We start from the raw sequence: 15840 nt of genomic DNA on the forward strand, positions 1-15840 counted from the left end.
GTCTTCTGAAGCGATATGATAGGTGTGGGTGAGAAACCCAATATTTAAGTATTTTTTTGCTGTAACTTCTCTGCCCAGTAGGCGGCAATGTGCACAAAGAATGTGAATTGCCAAAAACAAAGAAGAGGGTGAATGTGAAAGTGGAGATTTATAGTAAAAAAGGACTTAAACATTGATCTGTTTCTCACAGACACTTATCATAGTGCTTCTGAAAACATGGATTTACCTCTGGAGTCGTATGGATTACTTTTATGCTGCCTTTATGTGATTTTTGGACCTTCTGAGTACTAGCCATCATTCACTTGCATTGAATGGACCTACAGAGCAGAGATATTCTTATAAAAGTCTTCATTTGTGTTCTGCAGAAGAAAGAAAGTCATGCATGTCTGGGATGGCATGAGGGTGAGTAAATAATCAGAGAATTTTCATTTTTGGGTGAACTATTCCTTTAACATACAGCAACATCAGCAAAAGTTCATAGTGACCAAGAGCTCCAAAATAGATAAAACCCCCATAAATGTAAGCTACACGACCATATGGACAATATAGAAGCTGATAGCTTCACAGGAGAGCAGGATTATAAGTGAATAATGACTTAATTTCAGTCTGTTCCTCAACAAATCTAGCGTATGTCTTCAGAAGTGTTGGAACGTAGCGCATAAAGTTGTATGGACTACTGTTATGATACTTTTATGGTGTTTTTTTGGAAATTTACAGCCACTGAGCATTATGAACTGTCATATTAGTTGTAACAGCATATGGGTTTAGGACAACATAAGGGTGAGTACCTTTTCATTTTTGGGTGAACTATATAAAAACACACCTTACACAGTGATTTTTCAAAGACTTGCCTTCTGTGGTGGAGGATGGGCTATATCCACAACACTGTATGTTGTAACAGGGTGTTTCTGGGGCTGCGTAACCTCACCATCACTCCTGTGAGGTGTCTGCTGATTCGAGTATGGAGGCATGATGAAGTCCTCTTTAGAGAGAGCAATCTGTACCAGGTAAAAATAGAAATTAACAAACTTCGTAAAATCCTAGAAACGGCAAGGCTGTATGCTACGTTTCCCCAGACTGTTTTGCCAGACAAGGTAGCTAGAACAGACAGTTCTAAGTTGGGGGTGTGTTAAGATCCAGGAGTTCAGAGTCTTGTATGTGATGTATTGGGCACTCGGCTTTCATTTTGCCCCAGACTCTGTATTTTGGGCGATGGGGCGGTCACCGACGTTGAGAATAGGCACATAAAGATTTGGGTCCTAGCATCATGATCGCCAGACAGATTCTTTAAAGGGGTTGGAGGTCGGTTGGAGCGCCCTCATTTCATGAGCGTTGCTCGGAGATGGGGAGGGTGGGAAGGGTTTAATTTGATATAATTTGTAATTTTATATAATCTAAGTTCTGAGAGAACTGCAAGCGGGTTTATTTTTAAAGAAATCCAAGCAGAGACCAGGGGACAAAAATTACGACTATGCAGCATGTTTGTCTACTTAAAGTAATGTTCTGGGTACAAGTTAAACTCAATATCTGTGGTGTGTTGTTGATAACCACAGAAAATTTCGACTTTTCCCACTAAGTCTAGGGCACAAGGCACATACAAAGGTGGGTGTTTCTTAAAGGCACAGCAGCAACATAATAAACAAAACAAAATAAAAAATTATATATTACACTATTAATTTAAGCAGTTCAATTACCATCTAAAATAAGTTATGGTACCTACTGTAAACAAGCACATCTGTATGATGTTATATAAATGGACTACTTACTGGTACATTTACAGACTAATTTAGAGATATCAAATCATTACAATAAAACTAGTATTATAATACTATAAAAGTTTAAAATCTACTTCTATAGGCGCATATGTTCCAATGATTGTGTAAGTGTATATATCTATGTATGTGGCAACGTGGCAGTGGATTACCTTGCTTATGTCTGGTTCAGATTTGCTAGAGCACATGGTCTGGAGTTCCCTGATTAGATCAGTCTCATCATCAGAGTAGAGAGAAAGACCAACATCAACTCCATCACTGAGTCTGCATAAACACATTCACACAGTACAGTACATTATTATTGAGGTAACACTGCCATCTGTTGGTAGTATAAACACATGCACACTCATAGAAGACAGACCTTGCATGACTGGCATTTGTCATTTGGCAAGCATCTAAATTAGCCAGAGATCCTACACAAAAAAATAAGAAAATCAATGAATCATTGACATATGAAAAACTAAATTAGAAACTAATGTTATATTATAGTTACTATAGCAGAGGTGCTCTTACTGCAAAATAAATAATACATTTGACCTCACCTTCTCTCAAACAGCAGCTTGAGCTCCTCCCAGGGGCGGGGCTTACTTTCTTCCTTGGACTGGTATTAGCTCGTCTCCAAGCACCATTATCACATCCTTTTCTGCCACCTTTTCTGTAGGAGCCAAACGTGGAGAGTGGGAAACATCCTCCTTGGAACTCTGGTAAGAGCCTGTCAATCTCTAACCATACAAACAGGGAAAAAACATAGAGGTGTTCTCTGGAATACTTGATTCTAAATGGTCAATCGCAGCATTTTGCGGTGAAATATTTCAATACAATGACTGCTAAACTGTACAATTGATCGTTGTCCCAGGCAACAGATTTCTTATGTAACCTGTGCTAGTTTCATGCCTCTAGTGTTACTCTGTGGTCTCTTTCTTGTCACACAATTAAATAATTTCAACTCAAAATCAATATTCCATGTCCACTTGCTTATTTATTTGGTTATTAGCCATCTAATAAGTGAGAAAATGGTCCTGACCACTCTTTCAGTGTTTATTTTTTGAAAATTACCAGTTGACTGTACGATGTAAATACCGCTCCACTGTCCTGAAAGATTTACTGGTAATGTTTAACTGCTGATGGTGTTATACCTGGTCTGGGCAGTGGGCAGCCTTGTAGCACGGCTTTATTCAGGAGGATATTCAGAGCTGCTTTGACTACGGCTCTCTGACCTGGGCTCAGACCTTTGTTGTTTGGAGACCGCCGCTGGGAGGGAGAACGCTTGGCTGTTACTCTAGATATTACAGCATCCTCGACACGTGGAGCTATCACTGAATTCCAAAGCCTTGCCAACCACCTTAATACAAAGAAACCCAACCAAAAATCCAAAGATATACATCACTATTTACATAAAATCCTTACAATGCGCATTTACAATGCATATAAAAATGGCATGAGAAAGAAATTAATAATTAAGATCAAATTAGATTGGTTTACTTGGGAATTGTCTGGGTCTGTTCTGGATGCACAGGGCAGGAGAGGAAGAAATAGGGTCCCAACAAGGCCTCAGGGGTCCCAAGATGCGAGAGGCAGGCGTTGAGCTGGTGCCAGACTGAACACACCCAAGAAAGCGTTTTGTGTATGGGCTCATCAGATGTCCAGCACTGGCCTTGAGTCTGCACAACCACAGAAAAACAAACAAACACACGATATGAGGAAAAATCCAACCTCAAATGTGGTCAGATGGCCCAGAGCCAGTGTGAGAGAGTTTTGGGTGTGTTGATGGAACCGTTTTGATCGCTGTGTTGAACTTGTCACCATTTCTTACGTTCATTGATCAGTGAATTTTTATGCCTTCCACACTGAAACATTTGGTTTCCTGTGATGCATAGATCTTTGTTATTGTGAATTCTGCAGAATTAATATGTCACCAAAGTAACGTTATCTAGCTGCCTAACATATTGTAGATGAGCTTTTGTCAAAATTCAGAGAAGGATTTGCGATAATGGACTTGGAAAAATCATTACCACTGAATGAAAATTCTAAACAAATCACAATATGCAATTTTCCAGCAAAAGTGTATTTATGAATTAACAGGTATTATCATATGTAAATTTCCAGATATTATTGCAAATTATAAACATATGTCCTTATTTACTAAGACTCCAAATAACGTGCAATTTTTACTCAATATAATATGCCATTTATTCATAAATATATTTAATTATAGGATTCTACAAAATAATAATGAAATCCCTGCTATTTAGCAATTGTAAGAGTATGAGAATACCTGTGAATGACATTTTATCTTATAATTCACAAAGAAGAAAATACAATTATGTAGACGTTAAGCCATCGCACCATGGATGTACACTACAACGTAATGTGAATTTCAAACCGCCAATACCCTGACCATGTTAAAGTTGCGCTCGAGCGAAACACAGAGGCTGCACGGGAGAGAACCAGTGCTCACTGCTGGTTTCGCGGGAGTCAGACACACTTGTTTGCCATACTGGTGCACACCGGCCGGCCCACTTCAATCGAGCACTGAATTGAACTATCACTTAAAATATTTCGCCAGTTAAAAACAATGTTTAAAGCATTTAAGACGAAGTATGTAACTTTTGGCGTGTTACATAATGGCGTGAGTTGGGGCTGGGACTACCTCTTTTTTTGACCAACGGCAGATGGGGGGTGTGTTCAGAAAGCTGTTTTGAAAACAACGTTTATTTTTGGAATACTTTTTGGTGGCACTAATGGTGCAGAAATTACATACATGCTTTACGACATAATTTGGGTATAAATTGTCAGTAGGCTTTTTTTATGTAAGAATTATAGCAGTTGTATGATGTTATCAGTTATGATATCGAGTTCTAAAGTATCTAAACAAAACCGTTTTTTCATGACAAATGATTTAATTTTACATTCAATGGTTGTTTTTTGTATTGTCCGATCTCAGAATTTCTTTTTTGCCACAATGACATGATGCACTGTGTAAATCAAAAGAATACCTGCCTTATATTCGTATTAATTTGCTCTCGCAGTTTCCGTTTCTGAAAAGACTTGATAAATCGTTTTGTGAATGCAGTTTGTTTCATTTGCATCGACACCGGCCTTTATTATGTGCATTTGGAGGCACACCTCTAAACTGCATATTCATTTCGGGGAAATGTGCAAAAATTGCCAAGGCATGTTATTTTGCACATCTGAAAAAGGCGATCCTTAAAAGACTACATTAGTACATCAGCTCAGACCTGTTCTGTGCATGCTATCAAGTTTGCTCATGTTTTTATTATCAGCAAACCTTTAGTAAATCTGGGCCATTGTGTATTAAAAAAACCTAAGTGTTTTTTTTTTTTAAACAAGGTTTAATTAAAACTGTTGTGGGGCCGCCGGTGAAAACATCAGCAATATTACTGGGCCAGTAGAAAAAAATATCCTTATTGTTGAGCCCTGGACTAACGAACACCCATGTTGTCATACAGAATATATTCAAAATTCTGCTGTGAGAGTACTAACTTACTACTACTAAACGATCTGCACATATTACTCCCATCCTATTTAACCTTCACTGGTTACCGGTCACATCCCGTATCGCACACAAAATTCTACTGCTTACATTAAAGTCACTCCACGGTCTAGCTCCTTCTTACCTTTCTGATTTACTTTCTCCCTATACTCCTATTCGCTCACTCCGATCTTCTGGGTGCGAACTTCTTGTTCCTAGATTCCGTCTTTTGTCAATGGGCGGCAGGTCTTTTTCTGTTGTGGCAACTAAGACATGGAACTCAATTCCCCTGACACTCCGAACTACTACCTCCAACACTGAATTCAAAACTAAGCTCAAAACCTATTTGTTCTCTCAGTATTATCAGTTATAATGTGTATATGCATCATGTACTGCTCATTGTATTTGTATGCTTACTTGTAGTGGATTGAAGTGTCTAATTGTTTGTATGATCTGTTATCTGCTATATGCAACTGCATTTGCTTTCTGTTCCAGACTGGGCAACTGTCCACTGTCCATATGATTGTCTATATGTTTGTTATGTTACTGTTCTTTATTGTGAAGCGTCCTTGAGCTCTGGAAAGGCGCTATATAAATTAAACATATTATTATTATTATACAGTCTCTGAATGTTTATTCGAATGATTTGGCAGTCACACCCCAAACTCTTTTCAAAAATATTATAAATATACCAAAGGAATCTCGACTAAATTTAGAGCTAAATGTCTATTCTGGTTATTTTGTGGTCTTCCCTGTGGCTCATCAGATAATGAGCAGGGCTGACCTTGTGGAGGAGTTTTCTGCAGAGATGACGTCCCAGCATGCCTTTGAGGGGCTCGGTGTCCCAGCGCAGCTGAACCCAGCGGAAGTGCTGCTGTAATCGTAGCTCAGCTCCTTGCAGGCATGGCTTGGCCAGTGTGCCAATCAGAAAACTCCTTTCTCGGAAGTAGTAAAGCCCAACGTGACCTATGTGACCAAAACAAGAAGAAATAAGTCACCTCATGCAGTGATTTCTTTTTCAGGTCTGAATTATTTAAAACTTACTGCAAAGTTTTAGCTCTGCTTCATGTGTATGAATGTATCTAAATCTCACCATGGTTGAGGGAGAAGGTATAGACAGATCCTCGGTTCTCCAGGGCCTCACACAGATCTCCCAGTATGTGGCTGAGAGAGTGAGCTCTCTCCAGACCCTCCAGGACCACCACCACACATCGCCCTGCGCTGCCGTCATGTAAAGACACCAGGAACCCTGATACACAACACAACTCAGTCAATATCACACAAACCACTAAAAATGAAGGGTTCATTTTTTTTCTATACACATCACATGCACAGAATCATGCATAGTTGTTTTATTATTAACAAATTATATTGATTCCATTCAACAAATTAAATAAACATAACAGAAAATGCGGAATCAAATTATATAAAATTAAACCCTTCCCACCCTCACAATCTCCGAGCAACACTCATGAAATGAGGGCGCTCCAGCCGACCTCCAACCCCTTAAAAGAACCTGTCTGGCGATCACGACGCTAGTTAGGACCCAACTCTTTATGTGCCTATTCTCAACATCGATGACCACCCCATCGCCCAAAATACAGAGTCTGGGGCAAAATGAAAGCCGAGTGCCCAATACATCACATACAAGACCAGACCAGTTTCAACCAGAACTCCTGGATCTTAACACACCCCCAAAAAACATGGGTTGTGTCTCCATCCTCTGATTGGCATCGCCAGCAGGTGGGTGTGTCTTTAAGACCAAACCTATACAATCTAGAGGGGGTCCAATAAAATCTATTTAAAATCTTGAATTGCATAAGGCGCACCCTTGCATCTCTAGATGCAGACCTGATGTTTTTTAGAATCCTAGCCCACTCTCCCTCCTCCAATACCAAGTTTAAATCTTTCTCCCATAATCTCATTAGGGAAGTTGAAGCTCCGTCCCCCAGACTCTTAATTAGCAGGGAGTAACACACTGATGCCTCATGACCTTTTCCAAAAGCAGTAATCACCACTCACAGGGTATCTGCCGCTTTAGGGGTGTGTAAACTACTCCCAAAAATAGTACAGAGCAGGTGTCGCAGTTGTAAATACCTATAAAACTGAGATCTGGGGATCCCAAAATGTTGAACCAAATTTTCAGAGGATCTCAACACTCCACTCTCATATAGGTCACCGAGTGTAGCAACCCCCCTCACAATCCATTCTGGCCAGCAGAAAGGAGACTTGCCAATACATAATCTTGGGTTCTGCCATATGCTCGAGGCAACATTTAAATAAGTGTCCAATTTAAACAATCTGGACACTTTAGTCCATACGAGTGTAAATGTGAAATAACGGGGTGTAACTTAACTTTTCCGATTAGTTTGATAGAGATGCTTTGTAATGGCGAAATAGGGGCAAGAACCGCCTGTTCAATAACAAACCAGGGAGGGGCTCTCTCAGGTGGAAGCGACCAATGAGCCAAATGTCTGAGACTGAACGCATAGTAATAACACAAAATCTTGGGTAGGCCTAGCCCACCTTTTTCTATAGGCCTATGTAACTTATTAAAATGCAATCTGGGATGTTTACCATTCCAAATGAAGGACTTCGCTATGCTATCAAATTGCTTGAAATAAGAGAGGGATAGATCTATAGGGAGAGACTGCAGCAGGTAGTTACATTTTGGAATACAATTCATTTTAATAACATTAACCTTCCCAATCATCGATAAATGTAATGAAGCCCACCTGCCCACATCATTCGAAAACCTTTTTATTAAAGGGTCAAAACTGACACTAACTAAATCAGACAAATTTGCTGGGAATAAATTCCCCAAATACTTAATGCCCTGTTTGGGCCATTGGAAGGCACCCGGCTGGAAAGCCGTTACTGGACAGTACGCTGTCAGAGCCAAAGCTTCGGATTTAGACCAATTAACTTTGTATCCTGAGAACTTGGAAAAGGAATTAATAATTCTGTGGAGGCAAGGCATAGATCTAGTAGGGTCAGAGACAAATAATAAAATATCATCTGCATAAAGCAGAAGCTTATGCGCCACACCTCCCGCCACTACCCCTGGAAAATCATCTTCCTTTCTTATCGCGGCTGCTAATGGTTCCAGGGCAAGACAGAACAATAATGGGGAAAGAGGGCAGCCCTGCCGAGTGCCCCTATCCAGAGTAAAATAATCTGAAATTAATCTATTTGTTTGTACCGCCGCAACAGGGTGTCTATAAAGTAACTTAATCCAACCAATAAATATACTCCCGAACCCATACATTTCCAAAATCTTTTTTTTTTTGTGATTAACATTTTATTAATTTTCAAAACAAAGAAAAACAAAACATATATACAGTGAATCGACATTAACACCCACTACTTCCCCTCCTCGATCAAGAACCCCACCCCAAACGAACATCCCAGTGGTCTTACATAAGTACACACATTTACAGAGAATAAAATAATAAATAAATATATACATATATATACACACACATACATGCATACATATACATACATACATACATATATATATATATATACATATATATATATATATATATATATATATATACACACACACACACATATACACACACACACACACACACATACATACACATACATACATAAACATACACACACACACACACACACATATATACACACACACACACACATACATACACATATACATACACCTATAATAAACATACAACTCTAAACTATACCTCTCTCTCCACAGACCCACTGCGAGAGCCTCCCAAAAACGTCAAATATCTACCCCATTTCCCAATAAAAGAATCCCATATCCCCAGCCTTCTTCATGATACCTCTTCGAAGGCTGCCACCCTTCCCATCTCTTCACACCACTCCCGAACTGAGGGTGCTCCCACCGACTTCCAACCCCTTAAAACAATCTGCCTGCCTATCATCGCACTAGTGAGGATCCAATTGTTTATGTATTTATCACCTACGTCGATGACCGCCCCATCACCCAAAACACAGAGTCTGGGGCAAAACGAAATCCGAATGCCCAACATGTCACACAGAACACTCTGTACCTTCAACCAAAATTCCTGAATCTCAGCGCACCACCAAAAAACATGGGCCATGTCTCCTTCCTCTGATTGGCATCGCCAGCAGGTGGGTGTGTCTTTAAGACCAAGCCTATACAATTTAGAGGGGGTCCAACAGAACCGATGTAAAATCTTGAATTGTATAAGGCGCACCCTTGCATCTCTCGATGCAGTTTTTATGTTTTTTAAAATCTTAGCCCATTCTCTCTCCTCCAATTCCAGGTTTAAATCTTTCTCCCATAATCTCTTGAGAGTGGTTGAGACTCTGTCCCCCAGACTCTGAATTAATAAGGAGTAATACACTGATGTCTCATGGCCCTTTCCAAAAGCAGAAATCACCACTCCTAGAGTATCTGCTGCTTTAGGGGGGTGTATGCTACTCCCCAAAATAGTACAGAGCAAATGGCGTAACTGGAGATACCTAAAAAACTGAGATCTGGGGATCCCAAAATATTGAACCAGATTTTCAAAGGATCTCATCACACCGCTCTCGTAAAGATCACCGAGTGAATTAACCCCCCTCGCAATCCACTCTGACTAACAAAAAGGGGACTTATTAATGCATAGTTTGGGGTTTAGCCATAGGCTCGAGGCAACATTTAGATAAATATATGAATTAAACACTCTGGACACTTTTGTCCATACTGAGTGTAAATGTGAAATAATGGGGTGTGATTTAACTTCTCTATTTAGTTTGATGGAAAGGCTGTGCAATGGCAAAATAGGGGCAAGGAGTTCTTGTTCAATTCCAAACCAGGGAGGGGCTCTTTCAGGTGGAAGCAACCAATGAGCAAAATGTCTGAGACCGAATGCATAATAATAAAACAAAATCTTGGGTAGGCCTAGCCCACCTTTGTCAATCGGCCTATGTAATTTATTGAAATGTAGTCTGGGGCATTACCACTGCAAATGAAAGACTTCGCCATACTATCAAATTGCTTGAAATAAGAGAGGGGGACATCTACAGGGAGAGACTGTAGCAAGTAGTTACATTTTGGAATACAGTTCATTTTAATAACATTAACCTTCCCAATCATCGATAAGTGTAATGAAACCCACCTGTCTACATCGCTCAAAAACCGTTTTATTAAAGGGTCAAAATTAACTCTGACTAAATCAGACGAATTTGTTGGGAATAAAATGCCCAAATACTTAATGCCCTGTTTGGGCCATTGGAAGGCGCCTGGCTGGAAGGCCGTTACTGGACAGTATGCTGTCAAAGCCAAAGCTTCAGATTTAGACCAACTGACTTTGTATCCTGAGAACCTGGAAAAGGAATTAATAATTCTGTGGAGGCAAGGCATAGCTCTAGTGGGGTTGGAGACGAATAATAAAATATCATCTGCATAAAGCAGAAGCTTATGCGCCACACCTCCCGCCATTACCCCTAGAAAATCATCATCTTTTCTTATCGCGGCTGCTAATGGTTCCAGGGCAAGACAGAACAATAATGGGGAAAGAGGGCAGCCCTGACGGGTGCCCCTATCCAGAGTAAAATAATCTGAAATTAATCCATTTGTTTGTACCGCTGCTACAGGGTGTTTATAAAGTAACTTAATCCAACCAATAAATGAACTCCTGAACCCATATATTTCCAAAATCTTAAAAAGATAATCCCATTCTACCATATCAAATGCCTTTTCGGCGTCAAGTGAGATGGCAGCGACCAGAGTCTGATCATTCGCCACTGACCACATGATGTTGATGAGACGCCTAATGTTGTCAGAAGAGCTGCGGCCCCGAATAAACCCCACCTGATCTATATGTATAAGAGATGTCATAACCTTACTTAATCGGTTAGCCAAAATTTGAGCCAGAATTTTTACATCTAGCTGGATCAGGGAAATTGGACGTTAACATTTACACTCGCTTGGATCTTTGTCCTTTTTAAGAATCAGACTGATCCGGGCTTGTATCATGGTTGGTGGACACTTTCCATTCTTTAATGATTCAGTATAAACTTCTAACAAAACTGGAGCCAGTTCTATAGCATAAGATCTAAAAAATTCAGCGGCAAAACCATCTGGCCCCGGAGCCTTACCAGTAGGTAGGGACTTGATTACCTCGTCAAGCTCCTCCAAGGTTATCTCAGAATCAAGAGAGTTTTTTTTGCTCATTCGTCAGTTTAGGGAGTTCTAATGGTTCCACAAAGTTCCTAATATCCTCATCAGTAGACGAAGACGTGGAACTATAGAGATCAAGATAGAATTCTTTAAAAGCATTATTAATATCAATGGCTGAGGTAAACATTTCACCACCAGCAGATTTCACTGAGGGAATAGTAGAAAAAGACTCTCTCTGCTTAATATATCTAGCCAAAAGCTTCCCTGCTTTGTCCCCTGACTCAAAGTATGACTGTCTTGCCCTGAACAACCAAAACTCCACTTTCTGTGACAGAATAGTATTATACCTGTATTTCAATCGGGTCAATTCTCTGAGGCCATCAGATGACATACAGCGCTTCAGCTCTGCCTCGGAACTTTTAATATTTCCTTCCAACACCATAAGTTCTCGTGCTTTGAATTTTTTGATAAATGAGGCATACTGTATGATTCGACCACTAAGAACCGCCTTAAGTGCCTCCCAAGCCATGCCCACAGAGGATACTGAGGACCAGTTGGTCTCCATATAGACACTGATTTCAGTCTTTAACATTTGTTGAAAATCAGGATTTTGCAAAAGGGATATATTAAAGCGCCAATTATATGATTTCCTTTTCTCTGTATGTGGCAACATCTCTAAATTCACCAGGGCATGATCTGAGACTAAGATATTTCCAATTGAGCAATCAACAACAGATGAAATGAGGGACTTCGATATCAAAAAAAAAAAAAATCTAGAGTAAATCTTATGAACTGATGAAAAAAATTTATAATCCCTACCAGATGGGTTCAGAAGTCGCCAGATATCTATAAGACCAAGATTTTTACAGATCTTTTGAAGTGTCAATGTAGCTCTAGGGGGTTTACACACTTTTGCTTCACTGTGATCAAGGACTGAGTCCATCAAAAGATTAAAGTCTCCTTCCAATATTATGTCATGAGAGATGCCAGCAACTTGCAACATCCCTTCAAGATCTATAAAAAAGCCCTGATCATCAGCGTTAGGCGCGTAAATATTAGCCAAAATCAATCTTTGCCCCTGAATTTCTCCTAACACAACAATGACTCTTCCTAATTTATCTTTAATCTGTTTGAGACATTTGAATTTTAATTGTTTATTCATCAATATAATGACTTCCCTGCTCTTACTTGAGCCATCACTAAAGAAAACATGTCCATCCCATATCTTCCCAAATTTTTCAGCTTCTTGTGGGGAAAGATGCGTTTCTTGAAGAAACACTATATCATATTTCTTGCGCTTAAGAACAGAAATAACCTTCCTTCTTTTTATGGGGTGCCCCAACCCATTTACATTCCATGTGGAGAGAGATAACCCATTCACATTAACATTTGACATATTGATATAATAAAAAAAAAAAAAATGAGTGTGTCAAAAACAAAACTATACAGACCACATTCCCCATTAATGCAACAATCAAACCCCGAACTTCCCCCGGAACAAAACAAACAGAAAAAAGAAAAACGTGCGCATTAACCCCGCGCACGACAGCGCCAACCGGCGACAATCCCTTAAAACTCAAAGAGTCCATATACGCCTACGAGAGCCCCCCGTGACAACTTTGCCATCGGAATGCTCAAGACCGGTGCTTTTGCACAAATTTTGTGAGGCACAATTACAATAACAGAAAATACTTTGTAAAACATACCCCAGCCAACAGGCAGAATAACAGAAAAAACATGTAGATTCATTCACAGAACTGTCTTGAAGGTGTGTTCCTCCTCAAAATAAACTCCAGCTGATATAAAACCGTTCAGTTTCCTCGAACAGACAAACAATTGTTCAGTGAACTGGCTGTTATGAGTGGAGCAGATGAGGTAATCATTCTATTAGGAGGCATAAGCACAAAGAACAGACATATTTAACCACAACTGTCCCGAAGTAGTGTAATTCCACAAAACAAGCTCCAGCCGTTAGGCAGAGCCAGCACGAAAAACAAAACCAGCATCCCGGTTCCTCGGATGATCAAGAGCCAAACTAACTCGGAGGCAGCGCAAAAAAAACAACAAAAAAAACACCATAACTTACTCAGCCTGTTAACTTTATAAAAGTCATCCTTTATGTGAAAATATAGATATTACATTTCCAAAATCTTAAAAAGATAATCCCATTCTACCATATCAAATGCCTTTTTGGCGTCAAGTGAGATGGCAGCGACCGGAGACTGATCATTCGCCACTGACCACATAATATTGATGAGACACCTGATGTTATCAGAAGAGCTGCGGCCCCGAATAAACCCCACCTGATCTATATGTTTAAGAGATGTCATAACCTTACTTAATCGGTTAGCCAAAATTTTTGACAATATTTTTACATCTAGTTGGATCAGGGAGATTGGACGGTAACTTTTACACTCGCTTGGATCTTTGTCCTTTTTAAGAATCAGACTGATCTGTGCTTGTGTCATGGTTGGAGGAAGCTTTCCATTCTTTAATGATTCAGAATAAACTTCTAACAAAAGTGGAGCTAGTTCTGTAGCATAGGATCTAAAAATTCTGCGGCAAAGCCATCTGGCCCCGAAGCCTTGCCAGTAGGTAGGGACTTAATTACCTCGTCAAGCTCCTCCAAGGTTATCTCAGAATCAAGAGAGTTTTTATGCTCAATCGTCAGTTTAGGAAGATATAATGGTTCCACAAAGTTTCTAATATCTTCATCAGTAGACGAAGACGTGGAACTATAAAGATCAATATAGAACACTTTAAAGACATTATTAATATCAATGGCTGAGGTAAAAATTTCACCACCAGCAGATTTCACTGAGGGAATGGTAGAAAAAGACACTCTCTGCTTTATATATCTAGCCAAAAGCTTCCCTGCTTTGTCACCCGACTCAAAGTATGACTGTCTTGCCCTGAATAGCCAAAACTCTGTCACTTTCCGTGACAAAATAGTATTATATCTATATTTCAATCGGGTCAATTCTCTGAGGCCATCAGCTGACATACGGCGCTTCAGCTCTGCCTTTTAATATTTCCTTTCAACTCCACGAGTTCTCGTGCTTTGGATTTTTTGGTGAATGAGGCTTACTGTATGATCCAACCCCTAAGAACCGCCTTAAGTGCCTCCCAAGCCACGCCCACAGAGGATACTGAGGACCAGTTGGTCTCCATATAAACACTGATTTCAGTCTTTAACATTTGTTGGAAATCAGGATTTTGTAAAAGGTACACATTAAGGCGCCAACTATATGATTTCTTTTTCTCTGTATATGGCAACACCTCTAAACTCACCAGAGCATGATCTGAGACTAAGATATTTCCAATTGAGCAATCAACAACAGATGAAATGAGGGACTTGGATATCAAAAAAAAAATCTATTCTAGAATAAATCTTATGGACTAATGAAAAAAATGTATAGTCTCTACCGGATGGGTTCAAAAGTCTCCAAATATCCGTAAGACCAAGATGAAGAACATGTGAAGCGTCAGTGTTGCTCTAGGGGGTTTACACACATTTGCTTCACTGTGATCAAGGACTGAGTCCATCAAAAGATTAAAATCTCCTCCCAATATTATATCATGAGGGGTGCCCGTGGTTTGTAACATCCCTTCAAGATCTATAAAAAAGCCCTGATCATCAGCGTTAGGTGCGTAAATATTAGCCAAAATCAACCTTTGCCCTTGAATTTCAGCTAAAACAATAATGACTCTTCCTAATTGACTCCCTTGCTCTTACTTGAGCCAGCACTAAAGAAAACATGTCCACCCCATATCTTCCCGATTTTTTCAGCTTCCTGCGGGGAGAGATGTGTTTCTTGAAGAAACACTATATCATATTTCTTACGTTTAAGAAAATTAATAACCTTCCTTCTTTTTGTGGGGTGCCCCAACCCATTTACATTCCATGTGGAGAGAGATAGTACACTCATATTAACATTTGACATTTTGATATAGTAGAAAAAATAAATTGTGTGTCAAAAACAAAATTATACAGTCCACACAGAATCAGCATAGTTTAAGCAACAAGGCTTTCTCTGTTCCTTTTCCTACATCATCACCTGTGAAATGTGACTCCCTCATACAATTGACACCAAATGATCGTAGAGGGTGGAGAGGCTCTTACCACAGTTGATGAAGATCTCCAGCAGGTGCTCTTTAGATAGACTCTCATCCATCTCCACCCTGACGACATCACAGCCAATCCCCTGGGTCTCCTGTCTGTGCTGCAAACACACATAACAGGTGCACCATAAACATCCACAGCACATGAGACAAACTGAAACACACTAGCAATTCAAAAATCCTGACACAATCTCATGTCTGCGTTTTAAAGAGAGCTTTAGCCCATGTTTAACTTTTACTCGATATTCTTTTCAGTCTTTAAAGTTGTGACTTAAGTCAAAATTATATCACAACTGAAATGATTTACTTGCCATTTCTAGTCA

General features: G+C 39.7%; 1 protein-coding gene across 3 annotated transcripts in view; it reads right to left on the minus strand.

The window, feature by feature from the left end:
• LOC127417051 (cortactin-binding protein 2-like) overlaps positions 1 to 15840 on the minus strand; it is a 77294-nt gene that overhangs the window by 1527 nt on the left and 59927 nt on the right. For all 3 annotated transcript variants that reach the window (XM_051656742.1, XM_051656743.1, XM_051656741.1), the window contains 9 exons: positions 15519 to 15618; positions 6359 to 6514; positions 6050 to 6231; positions 3255 to 3433; positions 2909 to 3114; positions 2315 to 2494; positions 2134 to 2185; positions 1925 to 2036; positions 852 to 998 (listed from right to left, as the gene is read on the minus strand). In XM_051656742.1, the coding sequence (XP_051512702.1) occupies positions 852 to 998; positions 1925 to 2036; positions 2134 to 2185; positions 2315 to 2494; positions 2909 to 3114; positions 3255 to 3433; positions 6050 to 6231; positions 6359 to 6514; positions 15519 to 15618 (1314 nt within the window). The remainder of the gene's footprint in view (positions 1 to 851; positions 999 to 1924; positions 2037 to 2133; positions 2186 to 2314; positions 2495 to 2908; positions 3115 to 3254; positions 3434 to 6049; positions 6232 to 6358; positions 6515 to 15518; positions 15619 to 15840) is intronic.

The sequence above is a fragment of the Myxocyprinus asiaticus genome, chromosome 26 (assembly GCF_019703515.2).
Source record: "Myxocyprinus asiaticus isolate MX2 ecotype Aquarium Trade chromosome 26, UBuf_Myxa_2, whole genome shotgun sequence".
Taxonomy (NCBI): domain Eukaryota; kingdom Metazoa; phylum Chordata; class Actinopteri; order Cypriniformes; family Catostomidae; genus Myxocyprinus; species Myxocyprinus asiaticus.